The sequence below is a fragment of the Staurois parvus genome, unplaced genomic scaffold, assembly GCF_062004578.1.
Source record: "Staurois parvus isolate SC_StPar_1 unplaced genomic scaffold, SC_StPar_1.0 ptg000885l, whole genome shotgun sequence".
In the NCBI taxonomy this organism is placed as follows: Eukaryota; Metazoa; Chordata; class Amphibia; order Anura; family Ranidae; genus Staurois; species Staurois parvus.
Window position 1 is genome coordinate 502,822 of NW_028318681.1, and position 16,007 is coordinate 518,828.

The window sequence follows — 16,007 nt, forward strand, 5'->3', positions numbered from 1 at the left end:
CACATGTCTAGTAAAGGTCCACTGGCTTACATCATCCAATCATGTGCAAGCAGAAATATAGTTTTTTATTTTGCTTGCACGTGATTACGTTTTCTTTGCAAAGTGAATTTTTAATTTAAAAAGCTAAGGGAACATTCCCTTGCAAAATGCCGTTTCCTTGCATAGTGAGTGAACAGTCTATTGGCCTTTAGTAAATCAATCAAGTGTATGATTTTTCTGGTACATGTAGATATTTTTAGATATTGGGAATTATTTTCTAAAACTGGAGGGTGCAAAATCTGGTGCAGTTCTACATGGAGACCCATCTGCTTCCAGGTTTTAGTGCCAAAACCTAACTGAACAAGCTGAAGTTAGAAGCAGATTGGTTTCTATGCAGAAGGGCACCAGATTTTGAACCCTTTGGTTTTGGTAAATCTCCCCCTTTGTGTATATTGAATGATCAGTTTCACAGATTTCATGTTGTGTGCTAGTACAGGTTTTTCTCAATATTTTAGAATATCATCAAAAAGTTAATTTATTTCAGTAATTCAATTAAAAAAGTAACACTAATATGTTATATAGATCTTTTACACACAGAGTGATATATTTCAAGCATTTCTTTCTTTTAATTTTGATGATTATGGCTTACAGCTAGTGACAACCCAAAAGTCAGTATCTCAGAAAATTAGAATTTTGTGAAAAAGTTAACATTGTAGACTTATGGTATCACACGCTAATCAGCTAATCAACTCAAAAAATCCTGTAAAAATTTCCTGAGCCTTTAAATGGTCTCTCAGTCTGGTTCAGTTGGTTACACCATCATGGGGAAGACTGCTGCTTTGACAGTTGTCCAGAAGACAGTCATTAACACCCTCTACAAGTAGGGTAAGTCACAAAACATCATTGTTTCCTCAAACTCAACCTCTCCAAAACCGAGCTTCTCATCTTCCCCCCAGCCCGCGCCCCCCCCCCCCCCATCCTTTCCATCACTACCAACAACACCACCATCAATCCCGCCCAGCAAGCCAAAGTCCTTGGCGTCATTCTGGACTCAAACCTTTCCTTTCAACCTCATATCAAATCTCTCACAAACACATGCAGACTCCACCTCCGCAATATCGCCAAGATACGCTCCTTCCTTACCCCAGACACCACTAAACTACTAGTACACTCCCTGATTATCTCACGCCTGGACTACTGCAACTCCCTCCTCACCGGCCTACCCCAGTGCAGGCTCTCCCCGCTTCAGACCATCCTGAACTCAGCGGCCAGACTCATCCACCTCACCAGCCGCTCCACCTCTGCCACCCCCCTCTGCCTCTCCCTCCACTGGCTCCCCATTGCCCAACGCATTAAATTTAAATTGCTCACCCTGACCTATAAGGCCATTCACAACACTGCCCCTAACTACCTCACCGACCTGATTCCCAGGTACCACCCTACCCGTACCCTTCGCTCTTCACAGGACCTCCTTCTATCTTGCTCCCTGGTCTCCTCCTCCCACGCACGACTGCAAGACTTCTCCAGGTCCTCCCCCATCCTCTGAAACTCACTACCCCAATCCATCAGACTGTCACCTTCCCTCCTCACCTTCAGGCGCTCCCTGAAAACCCACCTCTTCAGGGAAGCCTACCCCACCCTCACCTAACAGCCGCTGCCCTTCCCTCCTCCTACCACTCCATCCCCCACAGCCGTTTCCTCCTGTGCCTCTACCCCCTCCCTCCTAGATTGTACGCTCGAAAGAGTAGGGCCCTCTAACCCCTCGTGTGCTGTTTGATTATACTGTTCTGTTTCATGTATTGTCCCCCCTCTATTGTACAGCGCTGAGCAAACCCTTTGGCGCTATATAAACTCGATAAATAAATAAATAAAAATAAATAAATTGCTAAAGAAGCTGGCTGTTCACAGAGTACTGTATCCAAGCATATTAATGGAAAGTTGAGTGGAAGGAAAAAGTCTGGTAGAAAAAGGTGCACAAGCAACAGGGATAACCGCAGCTTTGAGAGGATTGTGAAGCACAGACCATTCAAGAATTTGGGGGAGATTCACAAGGAGTGGACTATGTCTGGAGTCAGTGATTCAAGAGCCACCACACACAGACGTATCCAGGACATGGGCTACAACTGTCACATTCCTTGTTTCAAGCCACTCCTGAACCAGAGACAACATCAGAAGCGCCTTACCTGGGCTAAGTAGAAAAAGGACTGGACTGTTGCTCACTGGTTCAAAGTCCTCTTTACGGATGAAAATAAATTTTGCATTTCATTTGTGAATCAAGGTCCCAGAGTCTGGAGGAAGAGTGGAGAGGCACAGAATCCAAGTTGCATGAGGTCCAGTGTGAAGTTTCCACAGTTTAATGATTTGGGAAGCCATGTCATCTGCTGGTGTTGGTCCACTGTGTTTTATCAAGTCCAAAGTCAGCGCAGCCATCTACCAGGAAATTCTAGAGCACTTCATGCTTTCCTCTGCTGACCAGCTTTGTGGAGATGCTGATTTCTTTTTCCAGCAGGACTTGGCACCTACCCACGCTGCCAAAAGTACCAATACCTGGTTTAATGATCATGGTATCACTTGATTGGCAGCAAACTCGCCTGACCTAAAGCCCATAGAGAATCTGTGGAGTATTGTCAAGAGGAAGTTGAGAGACACCAGATCCAACAATGCTAATGAGCTGAAGGCCACAGGCGGATCACCTCCATGCCACACTGCATTGATTCAGTAATTTAGGCAAAAGGACCCCCGACCAAGTATTGAGTGCATACTATACTGTACATGGACATACGTTTCAGTAACTCAACATTTCTGTATTAATAATACTTTTTTTTATTGGTCTTATGTAATCTAATTTTCTGAGATACTGAATTTTGAGTTTTCACTAGCTGTAAGCCATAATCATCAAAATTAAAGATGGAAATGCTTGAAATATATCATTCTGTGTGTAATGAATCTATATAGTATATGAGTTTCACTTTTTGAATTTAATTACTGAAATAAATTATCTTTTTGATGATATTCTAATTTATTGATATGCACCTGTATTTAAGGATTCAAACTAGGTCAGTACTTACAGTGTAATTGGGTTTTTAACCAGTAGGTGGCCTGCAAACCAAAGAAACTGTACAGCAGAAATAGTTATAGATCAGATTAGTAGAGTAGTTCCTATATTAAGAACAGAATGTGTGGCTGCTCAGGGCCCTGTGTTCCAGGGGGCCACAGGAAGGGTAAAAAAGTTCTGCACTCAAGCACTGTTTGTGTCCATTTAATTTTGCACACTCTAATCAAGTTTTAATTTAGAATTGCTGGCACCTTTACACTTACATTCCTGTGTGGATAAGCTATACATAAAAAGTATATTGAATATATTAATATATATAGTGTGTGTGTGTGTATATATATATATGTATATATAATGGTACTGCGCTTAACAGTCTCAAATTTTAGCCTTTGTGTACATGAGTTAGAGCCTCATTCAGGAATGAATTTCTGGAAAAATAACTTGGGAGATAAGTCACAGATCAACACACGGCACAAACAAGTCTGTACAATTCTATAACGTCAGGTATAAAGGAAACGTTCACCTTTTGTAACATGTTACATCCATATTCAGGGTGGAACATATTACAATCAGACCAGCCCCTGCACCCCCCCCCCCCCCGATCCCCGTTGTGACAGCTATCGGGAGACCTTCTCCTCCCCACTAGCTGTCAAAATTTTAGACCCAGATCATAAGTAACTATTAATTACTCCGTGAAAATACCCATGTGAATTCATTTTATTCCACGGAATATATTACAAATACAGGCATAGCTCAATTTACAAATTTAATATGTTCTGCGGGACTTTTCATATTGCGAAAAATTCGTAAACCAAAACACGGTTTCCCATAGGAATGCATTGAAAACCAATTAATCTGTGCAAAAAAGTCTTTTATCTTTTAAAAATTCTTTATAAAGTGCACTTTAAAGGCATAAAGGGACATGATTTAAAAAAAATCATAAATGCATTGACAAGCAGAAAAAAAAACCTGACGTGTCTAAACAGGTGTAAAGACGCTAGGTGTGTTTTGCACTTGAGCGGTTTTATTTTCATTTTAATGGCCAGAATAAATGAATATTCTGGCTAATTAAGAAAGCGTCCAAGCACTTGACATGCTTAAATGCATTTGCAAAACCATGGCTTAGGTGCATTTTTGAAACTGCTTTTCTCCTGCTAGGAGAAAGCGTTTACAAAAGCCCCAGTGTGTATGAAACCAATGAGAGGCTGACAGCTTCTGTGGTTGGATGGTGTACTGTGTAATACTAACATTAAAGGTGGTATGCATCCAGAAACCAATGCTTGGAATGCAGACTGCATGTGTTCCTAGCATTTGATGCAGGGCCTACAATGTCCTAAATGATATTATCACTCAGTACCAAACTAAAGGGAAAAATATCTGACAGGGAACTGTTGTCTCTAGACCACTACTCCTACAGTACTATGGCTCAGCCTTCTTCTCTTTTAAAGTCTTGCCTATTGTGGCACCACCAATGGTGGCTGTGATGGTAAAATAACCCTTTACTCCTACTGTTTGTTTTTGGTTTCACCTTGTTTTCAGGACTCCAACCAGTATGTGTTTGGAAAGACTAAAATCTTCTTCAGAGCTGGCCAAGTGGCCTACTTAGAAAAACTAAGATCTGATAAGCTGAGAAATGCCTGTGTCATAATCCAGAAGAATATTCGAGGCTGGGTGCAACGCAAAAAATTCCTGCGGGCAAGACATGCCGCCATTACCATACAGCAGTATGTCAGAGGACAGCGGGCCGTCAGGTAACCCAAAGTTTAAATGAATTCAAAGCCAACTACAGCTCCCGACCAAATTTGACAGTTCATTTTTATGAGTGTTGATTTTAAACTGAAAGTTTCTAGATTTTTTTTTTTGCTAGTTCATGATTGCTGTGACATCACTTAAAGAAGAAACCCACCTTTTGCACAGAAAAAATAAATGTGCCCATTTTTCAAACAGTACTAATCATTTATTATTTTTTTGCAGTTGAACCTACAAGCATTGCAGTGGTAATCAATGGATCATGGATGCAATGCTGTGGCTCCTGCAGACTATTCCTCCAGCTCAGGTCTCTATGGAGGTACCAACCTTCCATTACAGGGCTAGAGGAAGAATCACTGGGCTGCAAATGCAGTGACATCACTGCTCTTGTGCTCCAATAAGAACTACAATCCCTCTATTGCGATGGCAGATGGGACTTGTAGTTGGTTCATTCACAGATTTCTTTAAATGAATGACGTGAGTACATGTATGAAGCCTTACACAGCCACGCCGATTTCATATCTGACAGAAATCAACTTGCAGAAGAACTCTTGGATTCTGCAAGTGGGGGATTTGATGGTGGGGCCTAAATATGGGTGTGACATGAAATATGATCAGAAAATGGAGTTACCTTTTAATAACCTGGAGAAAATGAGAATTCTGCATGGTAACATCAATAAGTATTCTCTGAACTTAAATTTGCTTTTTTATTACTAGGCAAGCAATAACGGCAACTGCCATTAAGCACACCTGGGCTGCTATCATCATTCAGAAATACTGCCGAGGTTTTCTGGTCCGCCGCATTTACCAGCTTATACTAGTAGCTGCTGTGACCATACAAGCATACACACGAGGTTACCTGGCCAGAAAGAAGTATCGCAAGGTACGTCTATGAATTGTGAGATGACTATGATTAGACTATCCTCATATGTATTAGCTGGCAGCATGCTGACCAATGATATTCTTAGAAGGTGGTTAATCACACATTCAAAGTAACAAATGTAATGCTATTATTATTTTTATTATATATACTAGCAAAAGTGTGCCTGGTCCAGAAGTAAAAATGAGGATCCTACACACAATGCTAAAGAATGGTTTTAGCAGAATGAGTAGAGGGTATGATAGCAGCCCATATATGATGCAGAGGATAGAGAAGGGTATAACAGATAATGTATATGCAGGAGAGGAGTGCAAGGGAATGAGAGTGGGCAGAATGTGCAGGAGATGAGGGTATGACAGCAGGCAGGAGAGACTGAGAAGGAGTACAGAGACTACAACAAATACGTACAAGAGACGAGTCCAGAGGGAATGACAGCGGGCAGTATATACAGGAGAGGAGTCAAGGGGGTATGACAGCGGGTAGTATATGCAGATCAGGAGTACAGAGGGTATGACAGCAGTCAGTATGTACAGGTAAGGAGTCAAGGGGGTATGACAGTGGGTAGTATATGCAGATCAGGAGTACAGAGGGTATGAAAGCAGTCAGTATGTACAGGTAAGGAGTCAAGGGGGTATGACAGTGGGCAATATGTGCAAGAGAAGAGTCCAGAAGGTATGACAGTGGGCAGTATGTGCAGGATAGGAGTACAGAAAGAATGACAGTATGTGCAGGTAAGAAGTGCACAGGGTTTGAAAGCAGGCAGTATGAGCAGGTAAGGAGTCCAGAAGGTATGAGGGCCGGTTCACGTCACAGAAATGCAGTCTGGATGCGTTTATGCATGCACATGTTTGACGTGTTCTTGATGTTTTCCAGTGCATTTTTTCCCCTCTTTTTTTTCTTCATCTGAAGTGCTGGTTCACACTGATGCAGTACAAGATTTGCAGTGATTCCTGTGCATTTCCCACACTGCATCACAGTCGCACTCAGTTCATGTGAACCGATGTGGGTATCTATGTTAACTACATCCAGAAAAAGGGTTTGCAAAATCCAGCGCGATTGGCTGAATGTGTGAACATCCATGCAATCCCATTCGGTGTGAAAAAAAAGGTGCCTGCACCTTTCATGCGGATGTGCTGCGATTTGCAGTGCGATTTGAGCCATACAAAATGAATGGCTCAAATTGCACTGCAAAAAAATCGCATGTGATTTGAACAGGAATGCGGTTCGATTCTTGTCCGAATAACGTGTGGTTTGCTGCACCACAATAGTGTGAACCGGGACTTAATAGGGACATGTGCATTCTGGTGTGTTTTTGATGCATTTAGGTGTGTGCCGGAGCATTTTTTGTGCTTTTTCCAAATTCCAGTAAAGCTCTGTGCAGAAAAAATGTTGCACATTCTACTTTTTTTTCTGCACTGGAACAGACTGGAACTGACTGCACTGGTGTGTAGTATGCTATTGGAATATTATCCTAATATCCATTCGTTTTTGATTCAGAAGAAAAAAAAATGCACTGGACTGCATCTGGTGTGAACTGGCCCTGAGAGCAGGCATTATATACAGCTAAGGATTACAGAAGGTATGACAGCAGGCAGTATGCGTAGGAGCAGAGTCACAAAGGTATGACAGCAGGCAGTATGTGTAGGAGCAGAGTCACAAAGGTATGACAGCAGGCAGTATGTGTAGGAGCAGAGTCACAAAGGTATGACAGCAGGCAGTATGTGTAGGAGCAGTCACAAAGGTATGACAGCAGGCAGTATGTGTAGGAGCAGTCACAAAGGTATGACAGCAGGCAGTATGTGTAGGAGCAGAGTCACAAAGGTATGACAGCAGGCAGTATGTCTAGGAGCAGAGTCACAAAGGTATGACAGCAGCCAGTATGTGTAGGAGCAGAGTCACAAAGGTATGACAGCAGGCAGTATGTGTAGGAGCAGTCACAAAGGTATGACAGCAGGCAGTATGTGTAGGAGCAGTCACAAAGGTATGACAGCAGGCAGTATGTGTAGGAGCAGTCACAAAGGTATGACAGCAGGCAGTATGTGTAGGAGCAGAGTCACAAAGGTATGACAGCAGGCAGTATGTGTAGGAGCAGAGTCACAAAGGTATGACAGCAGCCAGTATGTGTAGGAGCAGAGTCACAAAGGTATGACAGCAGGCAGTATGTGTAGGAGCAGTCACAAAGGTATGACAGCAGGCAGTATGTGTAGGAGCAGTCACAAAGGTATGACAGCAGGCAGTATGTGTAGGAGCAGTCACAAAGGTATGACAGCAGGCAGTATGTGTAGGAGCAGAGTCACAAAGGTATGACAGCAGGCAGTATGTGTAGGAGCAGAGTCACAAAGGTATGACAGCAGGCAGTATGTGTAGGAGCAGAGTCACAAAGGTATGACAGCAGGCAGTATGTGTAGGAGCAGTCACAAAGGTATGACAGCAGGCAGTATGTGTAGGAGCAGAGTCACAAAGGTATGACAGCAGGCAGTATGTGTAGGAGCAGAGTCACAAAGGTATGACAGCAGGCAGTATGTGTAGGAGCAGAGTCACAAAGGTATGACAGCAGGCAGTATGTGTAGGAGCAGAGTCACAAAGGTATGACAGCAGGCAGTATGTCTAGGAGCAGAGTCACAAAGGTATGACAGCAGGCAGTATGTCTAGGAGCAGAGTCACAAAGGTATGACAGCAGGCAGTATGTGTAGGCGCAGAGTAACAAAGGTATGACAGCAGGCAGTATGTGTAGGCGCAGAGTAACAAAGGTATGACAGCAGGCAGTATGTGTAGGCGCAGAGTAACAAAGGTATGACAGCAGGCAGTATGTGTAGGAGCAGAGTCACAAAGGTATGACAGCAGGCAGTATGTGTAGGCGCAGAGTAACAAAGGTATGACAGCAGGCAGTATGTGTAGGAGCAGAGTCACAAAGGTATGACAGCAGGCAGTATGTGTAGGAGCAGAGTCACAAAGGTATGACAGCAGGCAGCATGTGTAGATCAGGAGTGCAGAGAGAATGACGGCGGGTAGTGTGTGCAGATCAGAAGTACGGAGGGTATGGCAGCAGGCAGCATGTACAGGTGAGCATTTACCAGACAGGTAGATGCACACTATCATGTTTAATCTCTGCTGGAGCATTAAGAATAATTTTGAACTTACTTTATTTTGATATTCTTTGACCAATCTTAATCATCTTCTTTCAAAGATGCGTGAGGAGCACAAAGCTTTGATTCTACAGAAGTATGCCCGAGCTTGGCTTGCACGGCGCAGATTCCAGAACATCCGGCGGTTTGTGATGAACATTCAGCTGTCCTATAGGGTGCAGAGACTGCAGAAGAAGCTTGAAGATCAGGTAGTGTTTTCTATTACTTGGAGAGTCTACCAGAGCAGAATTCACTTGATGTCAGAATAGTGAACACCTTTCCAGTTTTCAGAGAATGTTTAGTGAAACCATGAACAGTGGAGTGCATTTCATTAGGGATCTGCAAATGGAAAACCTCACACTAAACATGTATTGATGACTTGCAAATAAAATCAGGGTAGACTTGTGGGACAATTAAAACATGGTATATTATTGCAAAACCCCACAATTTTGGGTGCTGCAGGCTGGAGTATATGTTTACAGTGATCATGACACTTAGTTGTGAGTTCAGCTGTCCATACATTGTACAAGTTTCTTATTCAATTTTGTTTAGATTCACCTTCAACTATGTAGTGTGGGGGTCTGCAACCAGTAAATCGCCTCCAGGAGACTGGTACATTGCAGTCTGGGCTTGCTTATCCACCATTCCAGAGTATAAAACAGAGTGCAATGCAGAGGAACTACTTGTAAAGTTGGAGCTGTAGTAGGGAGCAAAAGCCGCATAAGCTAATGCCTCCTCTGTAGTGCTGGCTCCTGTCCCATGCAGAGTGATACCAACTGCACTCCACCTCTTATCCCAGCTAGTGGTCTCCAGAGTGGTGCCAGCAGCAGGAAAGAAGAGATCTTCATGTCAGTGTGAAGCAATACACTGGATTTAATAGTATAAAGCTGCTTTCACACTGACGTGCTGCGGTTTACCCACACTGTGGGTGCAGTGCAGTGTACCTGCAGCTTTCCTGTGGGTTTGCTGCTCTTAGCTATAAGCTTCTATTATATCCTGTAGGTGTGCTGCACTTTCTGAAAGTACACCAAACTTCCTGAATGCAGGAGTTTTGGTTCACTTTGAGAACTGCACCACACCTACAGGCTATAATAGAAGTCTATGGCAAAAAGAAGCTAACCCAGGAAAGTTGCAGATGCACTGCTTTGCACCCACAGTACAGATAAACCCCAGCACATCAGTGTGAAAGCAGCCTTATAGGGGGCTCAGTTTTGGGGCGCTTGCAGGGCGGCTCTATTTAACTCAGGGGTGTCCAAACTTTTTTCAAAGAGGGCCAGATTGGATGAAGTGAACATGGTGGAGGGCCGAACATTTTTCCGAACATTCTTTGAACCATTACAATTAAATGCAAATAAATTATTTTATGCCAAGTTAATTGCAAACGACATACTTTTCATTTCATAACATTAAGATCAACTGACAGCTGAGTTTTCACAATGTATTGAAAATAAATAAAAAAAAAACTTACCTGCACTAATGTGAAGGGTGAAAAAGGTAGCTGGAGCTGAAGTCTCTGCTCGGCAGCCGGGAGGGGAAGAGAAACACACTTCACGCTGGAAGCCCGGCCCTGACGTCACCGCCCTCTGTCGCTCCCAGCGCGGCGCAGTCACGCATGCGCACTGCTCTCAAGCAGAAGACTGTCTGCCACAGAAGGGAGGGCCGTGCGACAGCCCTGCCTTACACAGACCAGGGAGAACACGCTGCAGTCAGGCATGCGCACTGCCCTCTGCTTTCAAGCAGAAGACTGTCTGCCATAGAAGGGAGGGCCGTGGGAGGGCCACATTACACAGAGCAGGGAGGGCTGTTGGAGGGCCGTATTAAACCGATCCGCGGGCCGTAAATGGCCCGCGGGCCGGACTTTGGACATGCCTGATTTAACTGAAGGGTATGATTGGCAGGCGATAGCACCCACCAAAAACAACAGGGGGTTTAATTCCTGTTGCGGAATGTGTACACCTTTGTCTGCTGCCTCAACAGTTAAAGGGGAAAGGGATTGGGGGCAGGAAAACCCTGACTCAACAGCAAGGTTTTACCACTCCCCAACTTTACCTGTGAACAAAGTTACCGCTGCTGAATACAACTAAGTGCTCATTCACACTTGCAGCAGGCACTGCTGCTCCTCTGAAAAGCAATCCGAGTGTGTTTAACAGGTGGTGAGGAGGCGATATTTTGCCTCCTCGCCACCTAATTTAAACCCATGATGTGCAATGCATGCGATTGTGACACGGTAGTACGGCAATAAGAGGTTTAATTCAACTGTGAGGAGGAGACGCTGTGCTCATGATCTTTGACTTCTCCCATGTTGTTAAGGTAGATCTCCACCTCCTTAAGGTTGCCTACCCCTGATGTAGTGCAAGGGCCTGCCTGATTGCATACACATTGAGAGTGTTTAGGTTTGACCTTATATTATATGGTTTTGGTAAATATAAAGGAAGATTGTGCAAGAAAACTGTAAAATGTATGACTAGCCTTAGACTCCCCCTTCATCAGGGCTGCAAAACAAGTTCAAATAAAAAAGTCTAAATATAAGTACAAACTAATTAATTTCCTTCCTTCCTTCCTTCCTTCCTTCCTTCCTTCCTTCCTTCCTTCCTTCCTTCTTTGTCCATTGGGGAGATTTCCCTTATTTTCCTGTCCTAGAGATGCAATAAGCAATCTCTGCAAATTGAGAAGAATTTCTTTCTTAGACAATTGTACCCATTGGGAGTTGTACCCCTACCTATTGTTCTGGTGACAACGGTTTCATTACTTTCCCTCCCAGTGACAACGGTGACAGGACAAACAGAGAAGGTGAGCCCACCTAGCAGGAACACAGACAGCAATAAAAACTTGACAGGGGTTCCAACTCTTCCTTAACTTATCCAAAACTACATCAAAATGGCTTTGAATCAAAACGAATTAAAGCAGTAAATGCCTTAAAAGAGAAGTAGAGCTAAAGCTCTTTTGGCCCTTATTCTCCTAGGGATCAAGGGAGTACACTTCGTTCTGCACTCCTGTGACCAGTATTCAGCCCGTTGTTGACTGATGTCACTCAGCTGGTCTAGGCTTTAGAGAGATCCCAACTTTAATGTCCGATCTACCCCAATTCCTGACTGGTAGCTGCCTAAGCCTCTCAGTGTGCTGCTGAGACCTCAAGCCAGCCCCTCCCACCTGCTTTGCAGCCAGGTGCTCCAGTGAGCACTGGAGAGGCAGGGCACAGAGGTGGTGACTGATGGTCACTGTCTCTTTGCTGACTGAAGAGTGAGAACTGAGCGATCAGTGGTGTTTGATCACTCAGTTCTGAGTGTAGAGGCAGCAGGGGACAGATGCAGCATCAGATCGATGCTGCATCCACCTAGGTGGGTATGTATGTTTGTTTTTTTCATGCTTCTGTTTTAACTTTTGCTAGGTTTACTTTGCCTTAGATGCTTTAATTGCTTTAAGGTGCATTCATAGCAATACTGCAAATACCGTTTCAGAACAAAGAAAATCATGGATTATTGGAAAGACTGACTAGTTTGGCTTCCACTCATGCACATGATATTGATAAACTTCATAAACTTGAATCAGATCTGGAAAAATCTGTTACGCAGTTGAAATCACAGGAGGAAAAGGGGAAGAAATACAGAGATGACACTGACCAGGTTAGTTCCTCTTGGTCTCTATAACATCGCTCTTCTACATAGCATGGTGTGATAGATGAAGGGAACATTGTATTTTTGTCTTCATTGTGGCATTTTTTCATGTCAATATTTTTACTGCCACTAGAAGGCGCACCCAGCTTCATGTCAGACAGTGTTTGTGATGGTCATTTGGCTGCAAGGCTTTGCTTATCATTCACGAAAGTCTTCCTATACAATGCAACTGAAATCTGAGCTTGTGAATAAATTGTAATAACCTGGGGCTGGACATCTAATGATTTCACCAGCTTTCTATATGGACATTTAATAAATAAATCTATGATTTGATATTGGGCAGAACTCAAACAATTTAGGGGTAAATGTATATTGTGGTGGTGCGATAGGATGCATTGTTTGCTTGCTGAGGGTGTGTTGGTATGCAAATGAATATGCAATGAAATAAGGCAGGACATTAAGGAAGAAATTCCAGATGGCATTTTTTTTTGGATGAGATGGAGAGGTTACACAGTGACATCACGCTCTCCACCTCATCCAATCAGAGAATGCTTTGCATTCATTGAAAAAATGAAAATAATTCTGTAAATGGCGCTCCTGCAGCAGGGCAGCCGCTCATTACAGGACCGGGAAGCTAGAGGAGATCATTGGAGTAGTGATGTCTACTACAGTGATTTCCAGCTGTTAGAGCTTGTACACATTGTGTGTTAGGGACTGCCACGTCTCTGAAAATCCACTCTCAGATCACTTTTCAAAGGTGTTTGACAGGCAGTGAGGAGACGATATGTTGCCTCCTCATCGCTGTTTTTAACCGTATAATCACTGTGAATTGCCCAGGGTTCTGAGGAAGCCCCATAGAACTACTGTAGTTGATAGGTATTTTGGTGGTGGCCTTCCGAAAGCAACATGCTGTTTAATTTTGCTGTGGCTGTGATGCTTAGCATTGTAGCCATGACATGTGTACAGCCATAAGCAGCTGTATGTTAGTGTTCAGGCATGTGGCCGGGGTGGTAAAACCATGCCTCAACCACCTGGTTTTATTGCCCCCTGGGAATTGCCCCAGCATGCGCCCCCTACCGGGAACTGCAAAATTACGTATATATACATGATTTTGCGCACCCGTGCCGCCCTGTAGAAGTGTTTCTGCTATAGGGCAGCATGGAAGCTGTTAAAGTGGTTGTAAACCCTTCCATATACCCAGTGAAGTGACCGACCTCAGGTGATACACAGAGATGAAACAAATTCTTCTACAGAAGTTGTAGCTGTTTATCTGCACAGTCTTCTCTTCTCTACATCCATTCAAAGTCCAGATTTTATAAAGCTTGTATGAGCTGTCAGAAAAAAGGTGATGGAGAGGTGAAGTCCCCCTCTGCAGACTTTAGTGAGGGGAGCTGATTGGAGGGAAGAGACACGCCCCCCTTCACAGAGCGCACAAGAGCAGAGCTGAGGCTGTCATTTGGAGCCTGTGTGCTGGAACTCCCTCTCCTGTCACCTTTTTTCTCTTGGTGTCAAGAAAACTTGTCAAAAGCAGTGAAGCAGCAGACAGCAATGACACTTAGTGCTCTTAAATTGATTCTAAAGGCTTATTTTTTTTCAAAGAAAAAAATAACAAGCTTGTCTATACTTACCTGCTGGGTGCAGTGGTTTTGCACAGAGCACCCTGGATCCTCTGCTTCACGGGTCCCCCGCAGGCTCTCCTGGTCCCTACCTCCTGTTGGGTGCCCCCACAGCAAGTAGCTTGCTATGGGGGAACTGCAGCTCGGCCCCTCCCCCTCTCTCCTGATTGGCTCACTGGCTGTGATTGACAACAGTGGGAGCCAATGGCTCCTGCTTCTGTCTCAGCCAATGAGGAGAGGGAGTTCTGGGATAGCCGAGTTCTGAGATAGCCTGTGCACATCACTGGATCGAGAGGGGGCTTAGGTGAGTAATAGGGGGTGATGCTGCACATAGAGAAGGCACCTTACACTACCACATGTTGTACTGGGTGTTTTTATTGTCTTTGGAAAGATTACCGAATGTATTCCCTAGATGTTTTATCATCAGTATGATTGTGTAAATGTCTCTCTTATATTAGAAAATATCCAAACTACAATCTCAGAACACTGATCTTCAGGAACATAAGCAAAAACTGGAGACCCGGCTAGAGGAAAAAACCCAAGAAATGAAGGGTAATGTGTTTTCAGACTAACAGAACTTTTATAATATAGCTAGGTTTGCAGATATAATCAAAGGTTGTGCTGCTTTTCTTTTTTCTGCACAGATAAAATGAATGAACTTACCAACCAGCTGTTTACAGATGTTGAGAAAGAGGAAAAGCAAAGAGTGTATGTATAACTTATTTCATATGTGATACCTCTACTCTCGTATCATAAATAAAGAAACAAACTGGGCTCCAACGTTGAAAGACATGCTTATTAGGGTTATGGAGGTGGAGTTCATTTCACATACAATTTTCATTGACCTAGATAATTTGTAGGTTGCTTCTAATTCATTTTTTCATTAAAGGAATACTAAAGTCACATTCATTACAATAAGTATTAATAAAGAGCATGAATCACTCACTCAAAACACTGAATTAGTACTGTTTTAATATTTTTTCTTTCTTGTGTGTGCATAACATGCAATAATAAAAGAACACATCCCTGGGCACCTTTTAGATGTGCTTGCTCCAGGGAGGGAACTCGCCACTTACTGGTGTAGATTTTATCTATATACTCCACCCAACAGTTTTGCATGTACCTGGTAGTAGAGCCTGATATGATGAGGAAAGCCTCTCTTACACCTCTGACTCGGGGGCCCCTGATAGTGTGAACAGTGGCACAGTGGCATGAGTGCCTGTAGGTCTTGCTAGCAATAGCGCAGGTGTCCATGTCAGACAGTAGTAGTCATCAATGGTATTCAGTGTGGCAGGCAAGCTGGATGGCAGCTGGTAGGCAGACTGAGGCAGACTGGCACTGGCGACAGCAGACAAGTAAAGCATATACTGATAGCTGACAGTAGACAAGCAGGCACAGCCAGAGAAGTAGCAGAGTCAGGTAGGCTGGGTCATAGACTGGCAGGACAGATCAGGTATAGAGGCACAGGCAAGATCATGGTCAGGGTACAAGCCGGGTCTGGAACCTATCGGTGGAGCAGCAGCAAATGGAGTAGGCAGAAGCGTTGGTCAGAAGACAAGGTACAGGCAGAGTTCAGAGAGTAGTCAGGATGAGCCGAGTCAGCAACTGGAGTCAGGATACAGGATCACAGGGTCTCAGGATACATGGAAGGCTGAAGACAAAGCAGCAATGACCCTAAGCACTAGCTCAGTTTAAATAGCCCATTTGGTGCCATCATCTGTCATGAGTGCCACATGTGTGCCCACAGGTAGACGCACGGGTATGCGCACATGAGCAAGTGCCCATCTCCTACGTCCACAAGAAGGAATGTGGATTAGCCTGTGAAGATGCACAGGAGTCTGCCCAGAGGAACCATCTTGTCTACTGGCATGCTCTTCCTGACACAGTTACTTGATTACATTCTATCAGATCTGCTTCTAGAACAGTAATCAAGCAACTGATCAGCACAGCACAGCTAAAATCTGCACCATTCAGTGGCCAGCAGGGAGG

At 43.9% G+C, this 16,007-nt stretch overlaps 1 protein-coding gene across 1 annotated transcript in view; it reads left to right on the forward strand.

The window, feature by feature from the left end:
- LOC149442470 (unconventional myosin-Vc-like) overlaps window positions 1–16,007 on the forward strand; it is a 204,812-nt gene that overhangs the window by 122,444 nt on the left and 66,361 nt on the right. The window contains exons 19-24 of the mRNA XM_089656077.1: window positions 4,574–4,785; window positions 5,501–5,666; window positions 8,851–8,997; window positions 12,247–12,411; window positions 14,477–14,570; window positions 14,663–14,726. Coding sequence (XP_089512203.1) covers window positions 4,574–4,785; window positions 5,501–5,666; window positions 8,851–8,997; window positions 12,247–12,411; window positions 14,477–14,570; window positions 14,663–14,726 — 848 coding nt within the window. The remainder of the gene's footprint in view (window positions 1–4,573; window positions 4,786–5,500; window positions 5,667–8,850; window positions 8,998–12,246; window positions 12,412–14,476; window positions 14,571–14,662; window positions 14,727–16,007) is intronic.